Genomic DNA, 16819 nt, shown 5'->3' on the forward strand with positions numbered 1-16819 from the left:
TCAGCTTTGATGTTCGGCAGTGGAATTGCCATGGGCCAGCGAGTAAACCTGTCTATAATTGTGAGACAGTATTGCATACCTTGCACTAAGGGTAGTTTGATTAAATCGATATGAATATGCTCAAATCGATTGTCTGGTTCCGTGAATCGACCAAACTCTGCTCTGTTGTGCCGACCGACTTTTGACTTCTGGCAGGCTTCGCAGTGACGAGCCCAGTTGTTGGCGTCCTTGCGAACTCCTGGCCACACGAACTTGTGCGACAAGGTTTTGGCTGTGGCCTTGCCGCTTGGATGGGACAAACCGTGGAAGGTGTTGAAAGCCAGGCGCCGCAGAGGGGCTCGCAAATACGGTCGCACGATGTTGTTGTTGATGTTGCAGAATACCTCGCGTCCATCCATTGGAAGTTTCTGCAGTTGAAGTGCTGAGTCCAACAGCGTCGGTAGCTCAGCATCAAGGGCTTGTGCCTCGGCAATGGTTGCTGCGTTTAGGGAGGAAAGCATGGAGACTGTGGCGATCTCCAGGGCCTTCTCTTCTTTGTCCTGGTCAGCTGTTGGCTCATTGTTGAGTGACTGCGCGATGGCACACGTCCTGGATAGGGCGTCTGCAACGACGTTGTCAGCGCCTCGTGTGTGCTCGAATTTGGCGTTGAATCGCATCAGGTATTCAAGCTGTCGAGCTTGTCTTGGTAAAGCTTTGTCCGAGCGCTGTTGAGGCGCATGGACTAGTGGACAGTGATCTGTGAAAACAGTAAAAGGATGGGCTTCGAGGATCCTCTCAGTGTTTGACCGCTGAGAATATTGCCAACAGCTCTCTGTCGTATGCGCTGTATTTTTGCTGCGTGGCATCCAGCTTCTTCGAGAAGAAACCCAGAGGTTTCCACGTGCCGTCTGGTTGTTGTTGTTCCAGCGCTGCTCCAAGGGCTGTTTGAGAAGCATCGGTCCAGAGCGCTAGTGGAGCGCTGGGCAGGAAAAAGGTAGTGCAGGTGGCATTGATGATGTCACTCTTACAATCCTGGAAAGCCTGGTCAGCCTCGACAGTCCAAGTCAGCTTGGCTTTCTTGGGTAGGCCTTTGAGCAGGTCGTGGAGTGGCGCTTGGGCTTCCGCGGCATGTGAAGTGCAGCGTCGATAGTAGTTGACTATCCCTAGGAAACGGCGCAGCTCTGTAGTTGTGGTGGGCTTGGGGTAGGCCTTGATGGCATCAATTTTTGCTGGTGGTGGCTGAAAACCCTTCGAAGAAACCTGGTAACCAAGATAAATGACGTCATCTTTCCCTAGGGCGCATTTGGCTTCATTAACATGAAGTTTATTTTCGCGTAGCGTCTTATAAAGCTGCCGCAAGTGGACAAGATGCTCCTCATGGTCCTTCGAGACGACGATTATATCGTCAATGTAGGCCTTGGCGAACGGGAGTTGGCGCAGCACGTAGTCGATGGTCCTCTGCATTGATTGCGCGGCGTTGCGCAGTCCTAGGGGGGTCTCCAGAAACTCGAACAGGCCAAAAGGTGTTGCTACGGCCGTTTTCTCCACGTCCTCCTCTGCTATTGGGATTTGGTAGAAAGCTTTGCGCAGATCTATCGTTGAGAATACGTTGCCCTGGCTCTCCTGGAGGAGGTCTTCGATGATGGGCAGCGGGTAGCGGTCCGGGAGGGTGCAGGCGTTCAAGCGACGGTAATCACCTGTGACGCGCCACGAATCCTTGTTGGGCACCATGTGTAGTGGACTTGCCCATTGACTGGCCGACGGTCGGATGATGCCTTTTTCCAGGAGACCTGTAAAAGTTTTCTTCGCAGCTGCCAGCTTGTCGCCGACTAACCTGCGAGGGCGTTCGAAAACGGGTGGCCCTGTGGTGTTGATAGTGTGCCTTACCGGGAGTCCGGGCACTGGGCTGGGCTTGGTGTTTGGCTCGAAGATGCTTGCAAACTCCTGGCGCAAAGCTGCGTACCTGGCTGCCGGGGTATCGCTGAGTCTGGACGTAGTTGGCGCTACCGTGGAAACTGAATGGAGAACCGCACGGGCGAGCGTCCCCTTAGAAGTCAGCCCTGTCAGTGGATCGATGATACAGCCATTCTTCATGTCGACCAGCAGGCCGTGCCTCGCCAAAAAATCTGCTCCCAGGATGGCGTGGGGGACGTCGGCGATGACGAGGTCACAAGCCAATTCTCGTCGAAGACCGATACTGAGAATTTGTTGACGTTGGCCATAGGTGTTAATCGGCGTTGCATTGGCTGCGTAGAGCACCAGCTTTTGTTGCTGCAAACCTCTAGTGGCTCCTGAGAGAGGCAGCAAGGAAACAGCCGAGCCTGTGTCCACCAGGAACCTCGTGGAAGATTGCGCATCGTGTAAGTGTAGGCGGATTTCGGGTTGCAAACCGACCTCTGCCGCCTGGCCCAGAGGTGGCTCTACTGGTTTCCCTGGGGGCCCTTCGTCGCGTTTGGGTGCGAGCAGGGTAGCTGGCAAGCGCGTGCCTTGTCCCCGAATTTGTCATGATACCAGCACCAGGATTGATCTCCCCCTGTTGATTGGCTGCGCTTCCTGGACCGTGACTTGCTGCGTGAGCGGCCTCGTGCCTGCTGCTGCTGTTTTGGTTGAGGGACCTTGTGGCTTGCGATGAACTGGAGCATGGCTGCTTCGAGGGCAGCGAGCCTCTCGATCATCGGGTCCTTGTTGATTGCATACACTGTTGGCCCTGCAGTGCTGGTGATTTCGTCTGCTGCTTGTATAAGATCATCCGTGTCTTCAGCCTTAAAAATCTTAAGAAGGTTTTGTGTGTGCACTGGAAGAAGAGAACGCCATTTAACTTTGAGTGTCTCGTCGGATATTCGAGTACCCGCAAGGCCCTTCATCTTCCTCCACAGTTGCGAAGGCTTCATGTTGTCCAGCCTCAGGTCGGTGAGAAGGCTGTGAAGCCTCGGCTCCTCGGACTCTGTAGTGCGCTTTAAAATTGCCTCCTTTAGCGTCTTGTATTTGTCTGATGCCGGGGGTGCACTAACAATGTCCTCGAGCTCTGATGTTGTCTCTCGGTCCAACGCGCCAAAAACAGCGTAAAATTTAGCCGCATCGTCGGTAATGTTATTGGTATGGAAAAGCGCTTTCGCCTGCATAAACCACAACGCGGGCATTTCACGCCAAAATGGCTGAAGTGTCTTTTGTGCCGACATGGTCTGCTCTGTCTCTGTCGGATTTTCTGTGAGGTTATGTTGGATACCGCCTACCTTGGGAGAATTACGAGGTGATCCTCTCGACGAAATCGACTCTTCTTCGCTGTCGATGTAGTTGCTGTCAGCAAAGGGTAGGATGGCGAAACCTAGCAGCGGGTCGTCTGGGCTGCCTGGCACGGGGGCGAGGTCGAAACCGCGTAGAGGCCTGTTGTTCTCGCTGTTGCTTCGGCGGGACCCAGCAGCGCGACCTCTCCCTCTGCCGCGTCTAGGAGACCAGCTGCGGGCGCGGTTACCGGGAGGGTGGTCTGGGTCTTGATGTTCGTCGAGCTCGAGCGGGGGGGGGGGACGGCCACGGCCTCGAAGGCGTGCCTGGCTGCGTGTCTCCGTCTTGAGAGCGTCCACGTGGCACTTGCACTCGCGAGTTAAAAGTTTATGTGCCTTACGAAAGCCGATGAGTTTTTACATTTTAATGTAGTGAACCGCGTGCACTGATTCTCCGCGACCGAAAAGTATTATTATAAACAACTCACGTCAGGAAAATGTTCAAAGTCCGGGTCACCACTTATAGAATACTTTCGGGAGAGGAATCAGTGTCGGGTGAAAAATACACACTCGCTTAAACTTGTTCACTAATTATTAAAACAAATAAGAAAATAAATCAATTACAAAATACATGATTGATAAAGAAAACTCAGATTATAAAAGAAAGTCTTTTCCCGCACGTGCTTTAGTATAGAGCACCGTGCGCGCGGCTTCGAGCAGCTGGAAGGCTGGACGCTGGATTAAAGAAGGAGACGGCGGGCTAGCTTCCGTCGCCTCAGCTCTAGTTGTCCGCAGGTGATATGCGAGCGAGAGAGACAGCAGCTGAACCCCGTTGATCAGGCGCGGCTCTGCTTGCTGTCTGCTGGCTTGCGCGGGCGACAAGGAGCTTGACTCGGCTAGTCAAACTCTTGTCTCTGCTCCAGCTTCTGCTTGCGTGCTCGGCGCGAAGATTGTGCGCCAGGATGTGGCGCTACATATATATTATATGTGTAGAAATTAACATGTCCACAAGTTTGTTTTGATTTAAAAAAGTTGGATTTCAGTTTCAGCACTGCAATAAAACGTGTTGGTTTTTTGTTTGTAATGAGTTTGAAGATTCAAGTGCGGAAGAATGGAGGTGATTGAAAGTCTATTGAAAACTTTTGGGAGTTCTTGGAAGGAGAAAAATAATGAAGCGGCTTTGAGAGCCTTAAAAGATGCACCTGGATACATACGAAATTTGACTCACAGGGATGGTGGTAAGATAAAATACGATTTGTATAAAATACATGTATTATGGTAAAATCATACACTTGTAAACATTTTTATAAACATGCAGGCAGAGCTCTGCAGATATTGTTCGATGAGAAGCAGGGTGTGCTTCAGTTCATTCATACTGTGCTGAATGACATGAGAAAACATGATATCGAAAATTTGAAAACTGCTTTGAAAGAAGCTTTTGTAGTTTTGCAGATTCTTATAGAATTATACAGTAAGGATTACGAGCCTTACGTTGAGCAAACCAGAGTAAGATTCTCTCTTAATTTTCTTCTCGCTTCTTTCTCTGTGACAGAAAACTACAGAGCTGGATGATTTCAGGAATTGTGTTTTGCTTGTATAAAAAGTACTTGTTGGTATTATACAAGAAGAGCAGCCACTGAAACTTATCAACAATTGATTGAACATTATTCGCATCATGACTTGCAGTTGGATTTTATAGTTGAGCATTTCACTATGAGGTATTTGCGGCATTACAACAGGAAAGGTAAATAATTTTTTGTCTCAGGGATAACTTTTGTACAGAAGATAAATGAAAAAACTTTTCTTTAGAGGGCTGTGTATTTTACATGCTCATTGGGACAATTGCCAAGAGTTGTCCTATTAGATCAGAAAAGTTGACTCAACGTGTCAATGAAATTTACGTATTATTGCTTAAGGATTTAAAATATCAGGTTGGTATTCTTTAATATCTTGCTACTTATAACATATTTGTATACCTATTGAAAATTTTAGTATGTCAGCTGCAAGAATAAGTCAACGGAAGAAATGAAAATCTACATAGATTGCTACATCGACATGTTAAAAAACTTTGTGCCATTTGCAGAAGATCGTGCTAAAAGAAAAGAATATTTGGAAAAGCTTTTTTCATGTATTTCCGATATATGCTTTTCTGAACGTATGGCTAAAAATATCAAAAGCAAAACGACTTACTTAATTAGCAGTCACATGCACTTGTTTTCAATATTTATTTTTGAAGAGTACAAAAAATGGCATTCTTTATTTGTTGGATGTTTAGTTGAATACGAAAGTTTTACGAATATTGGAGCACTAAGATCTTTTTACACAAGTATGGTGTCATATCTTTACAAGTGTGACAACGAGACTGCACTGGCACCTTTCCAGTTTTTTAAAAATCATTTAACATCAAACCTTGAAAATAAAAATTTATCTTCTCATCACATAAGGGTGTTAATCTACGGTCTTGGAGAGTTTTCTTGTTTGTACAGAAGATACGCTAACTCAGAAATGCATGATGTTTTTCAAAAAATTACCATGCAAGCATTACCTTACTACACAAAGTAAGTACATGCATTTTGTTGAGCAATGACGAAGCTTACAACTTTTTGCTTTATTTATTATTTTCAGGGAAAAAGAGGCGGATGACGATTTCGAATGTGTGGCTCAATTTTTAAAGGCTTTGGCGCAATTCGTGCACTACATGCCTGATGCTTCGAATTATCACATTGGTGTTATTATTGAACTAAGCATATATTTTGTGAAACGATATGGAGAAACAAAAATTCAAAACAAGCTTCATGCGACAAATGCATTAAAAGATACATTTTACCATATGAGCAATTTGGAAAAGAACATTCAGCATGAATACTTCAATTCATTTTGTAACTATAACTGTTTTTTGAAAAACTTTTCACGTTTTTTACCATAACTTAAATCAACCATTGATTTTTAGTCCGAGAAGGAATCCTTCAAAGTTGTTCACATACTCTGCTAATTGATGTGGAAATCAAAGAAGAAATTGAAAATACCAAAGAGCTGTCCTACAAAAACTATTTGCTTCTATGGAATGATTTGTTTAAAATGGACAACCAAGAGTATCCCAAGTTTCTAATATATCAAATTTTTAATGAGATGGTATCAGTATTCGTTTCTTTTATAGATAAATTGAATCTGAGCATAAAGACTTGTGATGATGAAACGCTTTCTGGCTCGTCCTTTTTATTCAAAGCAGAAAACGAGTCAGACTTTTTGTTTTTCATCAATCTTATTGACTTGCATTCAGAAATTTTTTGCGAAGTTGATAGCTCTTTGCTACAAGCATCGGTTGAAAAACTTTTGGAATATTTCATAAAGTGCTCGTACAAGCATCCAATGGTCTCTGGATTTTATAAAATTATCAAAGTTATTTTTGAGAAACCGGAAGTATTCACAGATTACGAAACTTCATTCGGCAAATCCACGCGTGAACTGATTCCTCAGTATCTGTCTGATGTTCTGAAACTTGTTGGCGGCTTTTCCGACGAGTTGCAACTCACGTGCATCTACATGATATTCGGCAGCCCGGTATTTTTCATAAAAGATTTGATCCAAGAAATGTCATCAATTTTCAAGATTGCTTTCCACATGGGCCTAACAGACCTTTCAGTAGCGTTTTGCGCGCTCAGCACACTAGAACAGTGGATCAAGAGCATTGAATACAAGTATCCAGCTGATCTCATCAAAAACATTATTTATTACCTAGAGCCGTACCTCTCGAGCGAGGAGAGCTTGGTAGAATCATTTCGTGGTGTCGAGAAAAGAAGGGGACACAATTTACAAAGTACACCCGTCCTTGACGATCAAGGCCTGGAGGAGTTTCAGAAGAGAATTTTGCTGTTTTATGGGTCCCTCACCCAAACCGACATACTTTTTGATTATATTCACGAAACGTCCAATCGAACAAACGCTTCGTGGACCAAAAAAAACGATCTGCAGTGCGACTTGCTTTTCCCGGACATTCGTTTGGAAATTCAGTTCGACACTTTTCTCCCGAGGGTCATTGAATTGACAAAAAGCGGAGACATTGGAGTGAAAATTTCGGCATGCGAGCTGCTGCACACATTGATTACAATCATACTGGGCAAAAAGCTGATGGACCAGTGTTTCGACAAAAAGCTGTGCTTCGAAGTTTTGAGATTGGGCTGTGACCTGGACGACGCCGTGAGGAATCTGTACCATCCTTTCGTCATTCAACTGACGCATTACCTGAGCTCCAAGTTTATGAAAGATTCTCGAGTACCGCAGGATTTCGTGGACTCTCTGTTCGACTGCCTTACCGAGGAGTTTCACACGTCCATGCGGGACTTTTGCGGCTTGTATCTCAAGGAATTCGTGCAGTGGTCCATGAGACAATCTACCGATGCCGATCTGACCAACATTCGAGCGATCGTCCGCCGGATCACGAGCTTCGCTCTGTTTCCGTCCAAAAAAAAGCGCCTGGCTGCGGCTATTGCCTTCAATAATCTCTACACTATTCTCAGAGAGAATGTCAACATCGTGAACGACTACTGGCTTGAGTTTTTACACGCGTTCGTCAGAAGTATGGAGGAGTACGACGACGTGCAGACGAGCAAAGCTCTCAGCCACGTGGAAAAAGTTATGGTAGTCAAGAAAAACGTGTTTGTTGCCAAGAGCCCTGGCAGGAGGAAGCCCCCCGGGTTTACGGATGAAACGCTCAAGGGCGTGCTTTTGTGGCTGTTCGATCAGTGTGGTTCGATCAATACCAAATGCCGACGCCAGTGTATGAGGATCTTTGAAAATTTGCTTCCTTTCATCCCCGACTTTGAAGTTGCGAGAATTTTCACCCTAGCCAAAGTAAACGAAGTAGTTTTAGCAAATCTCGAATGCGAATTCGATATCATTACACCACAGAGGGCGAAAACGTTCTTGAAAAGCTTGGATTTTTACAGCTGGATTTTCACCAAAAAGTTTCTTCCCATTGATCGCACTGAAATGTTGGATAGTTTTACAGAAAATAATGGAAAATTTATCCGGTCTGTGGATTGTTTCGTTTCGATGATTACTGGAGCAAGTAGTCTTGGAGATGATGCGCTGTTAAACATATGTCCACACAAAGAGGTCGAAGAAAATAAAAGGATCATTAACGAAGTGACGTCGGAAATTTTAAACTTTTTGACAGTAATTTTAAATGAAAACGACAATTGTGCCAAATGCGTGTCCTGGAGCGAAAATTTATTTTTATTGGTAGTTTATTGCTTGACAGAACCGTCCAAGGTCGAACTAACGGCCAACTTACAAAATTTCGAAAAATTGCCCAGTCAACTGGAGAGTCTCTTGAAATCCATGAAACAAAAATTACCAGAACAACAGTTTGATCAGTTTAAAGAAATTTTCTTGAAAAGTACGAGGCGTCTTTTTCTGCAGTATGCAGAAATAACAGACATCATAAGTAGCAAAGACTTGTACACATTAAAAGAGTTTGTCGACGGTTTGATAGTATTGAGAAAATGTGACGTTTTTAATTTCCAACAAAAGTTCAGCATTGATTTTGAGTTTTTAAACGTGAAGCTGAAAGCAATGTTTGACGCTCTGAAAACTGTGATAATGAACTCTGAAACGTGCAGAAAACTAGACAATCACGTTTCAGAGTATTTGAACAGGTTGATGAAATTTTTCCTAGAAGTTTGTGAATCCGACGTGGTCGAGGTGTTGGTGCAGTTCATTGCGAGTCGGTACAGTTCATCGTTGACGGCACCAAATGGAACTGAAATAACTCACGGCAAGTACTTTCTTGAAACGTTCAAAGAACCAATTTTGGAGTTTATGCTGAAGGATCCAAAGAATACTCTAAAAGTCATGGAGAAAGTCCTCAAGACACGAATAAACAGTGACGAGATTTTCTACCTAGTCAATGAGTTGTTGATTTTTGCTCAACGTCAACGAGGCTCGGAAGAAACAGAAATTCTATCTGACGAAGTGATTGCTAGGTTTTCTCTATTTTCCGAAAACACGAATAACATTGAGAGTAGAAAAACACTATTTTTCAACATCAACAAGAAAGCCGTCCAGTTGAAAAAAAATCCAACCACGGCTTTGAAAACCAATGGAGAGACCAATGAGTTTAAGACCTGGCTATTCTTGGAGCTCACCAGGGGTGATTCCGACTTGAGTAGAAAAACCTTGATCCTAAAAAACTTTGCTACCTGTTTGGTGCACGAAGATAACGAAACCTATCACAGGGACCTGATAGTCATCCTGTATCAGCTGAGGGACATGAATCCTGAACAGTACTCGATAAAGCTGAGGAACGACGAGCTTTTGAAATTCCAGTCGTCACTGTGCTTTAAAACTCTACTGAAATTAATCGTCGTCACCAGGTCGACGATCATTTACGAAATGGCCATGAGATTCGCAGCTGGTATCCACAAGTTCTTATCCAAGGAAAACATCAAGGACTACCTGGGGCCCTACTTTTCCACCGTATCGGATGAAAAGGCCCTCACGTCGCTGCAATCAGCTTACAACGTGTGCATGAAGTCGACCTTGACCCAGGCGAGACTAGACGTCCTGAGGCAGTTTCTCTTGCCGTCGATCGAACTGTGCAGGAGTAGCGTGATCGAGAAATTTTACAGAGAAAAGTCCCAAGAAATGTTGGAGCACGTCAGAAAGGACATGGGCAAACTGTACTGCGACCCGGTGGATAGAAAGAAACTAATCGTCTCCCAGATGGCCTGCTACAACATGTTCGAGGTGATGCTGGCCAAACACGAGGTCGAATTCGAGAGCGTCCCGGATCCCATGAACAACAGCAACGTGGAGCCGCTGAACCGAATCCTCATCAAGCAGATAATCGATTTACGAACCTTCAGTGCCCAGAGCGACGACGAGAAGGAGATCACGCGGCTCCTGCACTGCGCGGCCGTTAACTGTAGCGTCGCCTTGATCAGTCTCAAGGACGAGGAAAAATTCTACAAACTGGTGTTCTTCACAAACAAGGAAAAGGAACAGCTGCTCTGGGAGAGGATCTTCGACCTCGACAGACAGTACGACTTCAGCCAGGCGCCATCGAGCATCCGCAAGGAGCGCAAGAAGCTCATCAACATCAGGCGTACCCTGAAAAACGAGCAGGACCCCTCTTACGTCCGACCCTACGACCTTGCGTCTTTGACTCTGCTGGAGAACATCCACGCGTACGATCTGAACGACACGACCGTGCTCGCGCAAGCCAAGCAGCCCTCGACCGAGGACGACCAGAGGCTGGACCTGGGCTTTGAGAGCGACGAGCTTAACGAGCACGAGTGCATGCCGATGCTGGTCGGCGTGATCATCCACATGTACAACAGTGAGATAGTCACCCTGCCGGAGTCCGAGAACCGGCAGCTACCGGTTTTCCTCGACATGTTCCGGAGCGGCTTCCTCACCAGACACAACAACGCCAGGCTCCTCCTCATGAGGATCATCTGCAACACCAAGACCGTCTTCCTGCACTACATGCGAGAGTTCTTCCTGCCGGTCTGCGAGGCAGCCTACATCTACCTAGCCGGTTACCCCCTGAACTACGTCATTCGGGACGTCCTCGTGCTGTTCATCGAGTCGGGGTTCGAGCCGATCACGGAGTCCGACAAGCTGGCGGCTCAGCGGCTCGTGCAGAACCTGATCCCTCGGCTGCCCGACCAGTCGAGCTCGGTCTACCGGTACAACCTTGAGATCTTCGAGGACCTCTGTCGGATCTTCGGCAAAAGGCTGAGCTATCCCGAGGCGCTGGACGAGCTCGCCACCAAGAGCCCCGATCTGGCGATCCAAGTGGTGGTAGTGTTCCTGCGCTGCGGCGTGGAGTTTGATCTGCTGCCCCGGCCCAGCTTGCGGAAGCTGATCAGAGAGTCGGTCGCCGAATACAGTGGCAGCGAGACGATGATGACGATGCGCTTCGAGGCCATGGGCTGGTACCTGGGCCACGTGGACGAGGAGGGCTTCGAGGCGGAGAGAAGCCGGTTGGTCCTGGTGTTCCAGCAGATGAGCAAAAAGTCCCAGGGAGTGTGCGTCAAGTGCATCTGCGCCCTCTACCGGGGCTGTCGCTCCGAAACTCGGTGTCGGGACTTTTTCAAGTTCGCCCGGCCCGCCGGCCTCGGCGACGAGCTCAAACCACGCTGCCTCGAGCTCTTTCTCCAGCGCGTGCCCGACATCGATCCCCTCGAACTGCCCGTGGAGCTGACGCTCCTGGATCTCCGCGCGATTTTGCGCGAGCGCATCCTGGGCTGCGAGGAGGCCGCCCTGAAGATAGTGACCAGACTCGTGCCGCTGCTCGCTGAGCCCGAATTGCGGCCCTACTTGGAGCTTGTGGCCTCGGGCTACACGGGCCTGCACAAGTCCCTGCTGGAGCACCGACGCCTGGCTTACGCCGTCCTCGCCGAGGCGTACACGGCCTACCCGCCGCCAAGTGGAATCGCCGAGCTGTGCTGCAGGGCGTTGGTTCGCGCCCTTACCGACCCGGCCGAGGAGATCCAGCAGTTGGCGCTCGGCTTCTGGCGAGAGCGCGTCCACCTGCCCGACACTTGCTGCGAGCGGCTGCTGGCAGTCCTGGAGCTTTACGAGCCGGAGTCGCGGGACGCGTTCGCACGCTTTTTGTGCATCCTCGCGCTCGAGCTGACGAGCAAGTCGATCGACGACAAGAGCGTCATGTTCCAGCCGCTCGCCAATTGCACCTTTCGGGACTACGAGGTACTGGTGCCCCGCAGAAGGCTTAATCTGGGCTCCATGGCGCCGTTGTTTGCGCCCTCGTTGGCCAGCCAGATCAACCGGCTCAGTTTGATGGGAACCCAGAACTTTGCTGCAGGAAGCCTGAGACTCGTGGCCACTAAGGACCTCAGCTTCGAGCCCACCTTTCAGTTCGCTGTCCCGCGGGATGTGCGCTCACAGGCGAGGTGTATCTTTGTTTTGTGCATACGCGTAAATTTTTTTTTTACAATAATCGTGGTTATTTTTTGTTTCAAGGACATTGCCCGATCCCTCGCAGAACAGTCTGTCGAAGCGTCTGATCGCCGAGTCCACAAAGACTTACAGCGACTACCAGCAAATGGCGCTGCACAGGAGAAACGAGTTTCATAAGAAATTGAAAAAGGAGTCGGAGGCTCGTCGGAGCAGCGCCAAGGTCTACCGCAAGTACAGAATCGGTGATTTCCCGGACGTCGAAATAACTCACGCGACCTTCGTCGAGAGTTTGCGTCGGTTCATAATGAAGGACTGGCTGGCGTGCAAGAGTTTCGCGGTGGCGTTTGTTTGCAAGCTGCTCGATAAGCTCAAGAGCAGCGACAAGCACCGGGCCTTCGTTGACGGTCTGTCGGTGATTTTTAGGCGCGTGTTGCAGCAGGAAGACGAGAGAAACGACTTTGCCCCCGTCGTCTTGGAGATCGCCCTTCACGCCAAGCACATCAAAGTGGATGCCAGTGCCGTTGGAAAAATCTGCCGGAGCATGAACTTGAACGCCCTTGGTATACTCTTGCTCGAAGAGGAGAGTACCTGCAGCGAGGATCCGAGAGACAGCACCGGCTGTCCTCCCAGCAAGAGGCCGAGGCTGGCACCTCTGCACAAGGATAACTTTATACAGCTGGCAAGCTTGTACAAGTCCATGGGCATGACGGACGTCGTCGCGAGTATATTCAGACAGCCAAACATGTTCCCGGAAAAGCTGCAAGAGGCCGCGCTGGCTCGGCTCGAGTGCAACTGGACAAAGGCCAGACAGGCGTACGAGGCAGCCTACAACGTGACGTCGGGTGCCGAGAGGGACCACTGTCTGGACGGTGAGTTCGAGAGTTTGGCTCAGCTGGGCAACTGGGAAAAAATCAATCGCAAGACCGATCAAATCTTGGATGGCAATTACGACAACGTGTGGGACGACCCGAGAAAGAATCAACTCTTGCCGTGGATCTTTGAAGCACAGCTGCAAGCAGCTTTGGTGAGCTTCGCTTCGGACGAGGAGCCTGACAACGCGGACTTTCTCAGGCACTTTGGCCAGTGGATTTCCGAAAGGGAGGTGGAAATGAAGCGTCTCTTTGGCGAGCAGATAGCCATGTTTTTTCTGTGTGGCTCGGCTCCTGAGGAGAAGGCCCGGCACGCTCTAAAGTGCTGCCTGGAACAAGTCCGAGAAAACTGGGTACGCTCGAGTCCGCTCTCCGAAAATCCGAGGTTCAAAATGCTGCTGCAGTTTCGGGCCATGTTCAACATAGATGCTTACGTTAAGGTTATCAGCTCGTCGGATAGCGCGAAAATCGAGGACACGCGTGATTTACTTAAATACTGGGATCAGCATCTGCCCAATCTGACCGACAATTTACTGTCTTGGAGTAAGCTGCTGACTTACAGATTGAGTTTCATGCACCTGTTGCACGAAAAAATTCAGAATGATTCCGAGGATTCAGAGTAAGTAGATTATTTTTTTTTGTTGTTATTGATAGTACTGAGGAGGAATCATTGTATAGAAGTTTTTTTTTTTTTTTTTCAGTCTGTCAAACGAATTGATAGTCTCGAGTGTAAGGCAAAGAACGAGAATGAGCGAACTAGCGATCCGCAACGGTAATGCGTCCGTTTTAAAGAAGAATCTTATAAAAATTGAGCCAATACTCCCACAGTTGTGTACAACCCATCCGGAATTGAGCAACGAGTTCGAGTTGAACGCCTCAAAGTACAAGTTTGTTAATAGAAAAACGGCAACCGACTCAAAGAAAAAGTTTAATTATTACCTGTGCTCTTGGGAAGTGGCCAAAGAATTTTACGACCGCGATGGCATCGACCCTACGGTTTTGCTCAATGTCAAACGTCACCTTTTCGATTTGACGTCATGCTTGCTAGAAGAAGCAAAAAATGACGGACAAATGCTCGAACTCTTGACCAACAATATATTTGCGTGCGACACTTTGGAAGTTTACAGATTTAATTCGACTTTGCAAGCTCTGGAGGACTACTGTTTTAGAAAATTGGAAGAAACTTGTGCTATGGGTTCAGAAAAGGAAAAGAGCAAAAGTTTTGCAAAGTTGGGAAGATACTGTTACAACTTGACACAAAATTCGAAAATCCGCGATCCCAAGCTGGATAAGCAGCTTGTAAGCTCGATACTAAATGGAATGATGCTCGGTTCTGCCGAAGCCGCTCGTTACTTCCCGTGTCTACTAAACAGCAAGCTCTATCAGAAAAACGAGGAGCTTAAAACGACCTTTTCTTCTATGGTCGTAGACGTGCCAAGTTGGATGTTTTTGACTTGCAAAGATCAAGTGGTCTCGTATCTGAGTGACTCGTATCTCAGGGATCTCCTTTTGCCAATAGTCGCGAGGATTTTCGACGATTACCCGTATGCTATTGTTTATGATTTCAATCAGCTGAAAAAAAGCATTGGACGGGACGTAGGTACAGACATCTGTCAAAAGTTGGAACATTTTTTCAATGTCAAAGGAATCAAGGAGTTTATCAAAGGGCTGCACCACGTTTGTCAGCCTGAACTGTACCTGAAGCACGAGCTGTTGGATCTTTTTGACGGAAGAAACTTTCAAGAAGGCGTCGACACACTGATGACCGATTTGTACAATGAGGGCACGGAAGATGCCAAGAGTAAACAGCAGGGCACCATTTATAAAATTGTACTGAGCAATTATAAAGAAGATATCAAGAAACTGAAGACTATGGACGTCCAGACGTCGAAATTGTATGTATACCAAATGGGCGATATTTTGCAAAGGGACATGAAGAGACGTCTACAGAACAATAGAAGACAGGCATTGCAATTGAAGGATTATAGCCCGCATTTGGCATATTTTTCGGGTGAAGATTACGAGATCGAAATACCAGGGCAATACGACGGCAGTAAAAAACCACTGCCCCAGTTTCACGTCAAAGTTGCCAAGTTTGATCGCTTCGTCCGCATAATGGAATCAAAATGCAATCCTATTAAAATCAATGTGATTGGCAACGATGCCAGGAGCTACAGTTACCTCGTAAAGTGTGGCGAGGATCTCAGGCAGGACCAAAGGCTACAACAAATTTTCAAGACGACCAATAAGACGCTCGATGCTGACGTTAACTGTAGGCAAAGGTATCTGTCGATCAACACTTACCACGTACTGCCCCTGTCGTCGAATTTGGGCTTGATTCAGTGGGTCGACAACACGAAATCGCTCAAAGAGTACATTGAATTTTCAATGAAAGACAAGGACCTTCCGGGAGATCTTGCAAGCGAGTATCAGACTTGGATACAAAAAGCTGCAAAGTCGAATCAGATCAGCGTCTGCTACAGAGAAGCTCTAGTCAAGTACAGCACGAAGGAGGTCGTCGAGAAGATGACCAAACTAACTAGTCAAGTGGAGGACGATATTTTGAAAAAGACCTTTGCGACTCTCAGCCCGTCGTTGGAATGTTTCATGTCTCTGAGGCACAATTTCATAACTAGCTACGCCACCATGTCCGTGATACACTGGCTCACTGGAGTGGGAGATCGGCATCTGGAGAACCTTCTGATCGAGGTGAAAAGCGGCAAATGCTGCGGCATTGATTTTGGACTGGCCTTTGGAACTGGTATTGATCAATCGGTTCCTGAACTGGTGCCATTTAGATTGGGGCAAATACTGGGGCTGTTGAAGCCGTTTGACGAGACCGCGCTATTGGGAATCACAATGACACACGTACTCAGTGCCTTGAGAAAGGAACATGGTCCGTTGTCCGCGTACTTGGACATTTTCATTCATGAGCCTTTGGACTGGACCCAGAGTGTTAACAAAAACCTCGAAGACCTCGATGAAAACCAACGTATGTATACCTTTACTCATCTGGATATGGCAAATAAGATTTTTACGGTATGACGTGAAATTTTACCGTATTTTTAGATTCAAAATGGATCCCGCATGATAAGATCGATATTGTTAAAAAAAAATTAAGCGGTATGAATCCGGCTGCTGTGTTGTTGAAAGAATTAGCAGACGCTCATTGCCAATCGTTGGAAACGGATGTGCTTTACTCCAAGTACAAAACCATCGTAACCGGAAGCGACTACCCCAACTCCGCGAGATCGAAACTTTTTGATGGAAATCTTACGCCGGAAGAACAGGTTTATTGTCATTCAATGGAGTTTTGATTTAAAAATGTTTTTTCGTTTACAACAAATTTTTGTGAAATTTTAGGTACAATGCCTTTTGGAGCAAGCAAAAGATTTAAACCTCTTGGGAAGAATGTGGGTTGGATGGACTCCGTTTTTGTGATTATATATTTTTATAATACTAGATTAAGGAAAACCTGTTCCAATACAAAATGATTGCTGGTCAAGTTTTAGACAGATTTCATATTTCAGATATTTCAAATTTTATATTTTATATTTTTTATATTTGTACTTTGTTTCGTAAAGTATTTGTAGGGTTGTGAATAAAATGTTTTCTTATATTTAAAAATCCCTCTTTATTTTCAACCTGCCATACCGATGACCGGTACCAGAGATAGTAGTTGTGAGAGAGTTTTGTGAGTCGTGTCGTCGTGAGAGTGAGAGAAGAGGAGAGAAGAGAGCTGTTGTTGAGCAGTTGACGTCGGGTGTTGTGATTTGTGATGTTCTTATTCTCCGACTCCGACTCTTCCCTCTCTTTAGCTAATTG

At 46.9% G+C, this 16819-nt stretch overlaps 1 protein-coding gene across 1 annotated transcript; it reads left to right on the forward strand.

Annotated features, from left to right (window-relative positions):
• The first annotated feature begins 4056 nt into the window (after window positions 1–4056).
• On the forward strand, window positions 4057–16524 carry LOC106644487 (DNA-dependent protein kinase catalytic subunit-like). Its single transcript, XM_089595571.1, has 11 exons — window positions 4057–4438; window positions 4519–4706; window positions 4779–4944; window positions 5010–5131; window positions 5193–5758; window positions 5826–6079; window positions 6151–12118; window positions 12189–13613; window positions 13696–15986; window positions 16064–16284; window positions 16358–16524. Exons 1-11 carry the CDS (start codon window positions 4312–4314, stop codon window positions 16433–16435), a joined length of 11406 nt encoding a protein of 3801 aa, XP_089451697.1. The 5' UTR covers window positions 4057–4311; the 3' UTR covers window positions 16436–16524.
• The last annotated feature ends 295 nt before the right edge of the window (window positions 16525–16819 follow it).

Source organism: Copidosoma floridanum, unplaced genomic scaffold, assembly GCF_036245765.1.
Source record: "Copidosoma floridanum isolate Cflo_tuat_1 unplaced genomic scaffold, Cflo_Japanese_pri ptg000025l, whole genome shotgun sequence".
In the NCBI taxonomy this organism is placed as follows: Eukaryota; Metazoa; Arthropoda; class Insecta; order Hymenoptera; family Encyrtidae; genus Copidosoma; species Copidosoma floridanum.

Bases quoted from the DNA above. Each gene is read 5' to 3' on its own strand.
- LOC106644487 (XM_089595571.1), top strand. From the start codon at position 4,312: ATGGAGGTGATTGAAAGTCTATTGAAAACTTTTGGGAGTTCTTGGAAG. The intron at 5,759-5,825 runs GTAAGTACATGC...TATTATTTTCAG, and splicing joins GCATTACCTTACTACACAAA to GGAAAAAGAGGCGGATGACG. The intron at 12,119-12,188 runs GTGTATCTTTGT...TTTTGTTTCAAG, and splicing joins GATGTGCGCTCACAGGCGAG to GACATTGCCCGATCCCTCGC.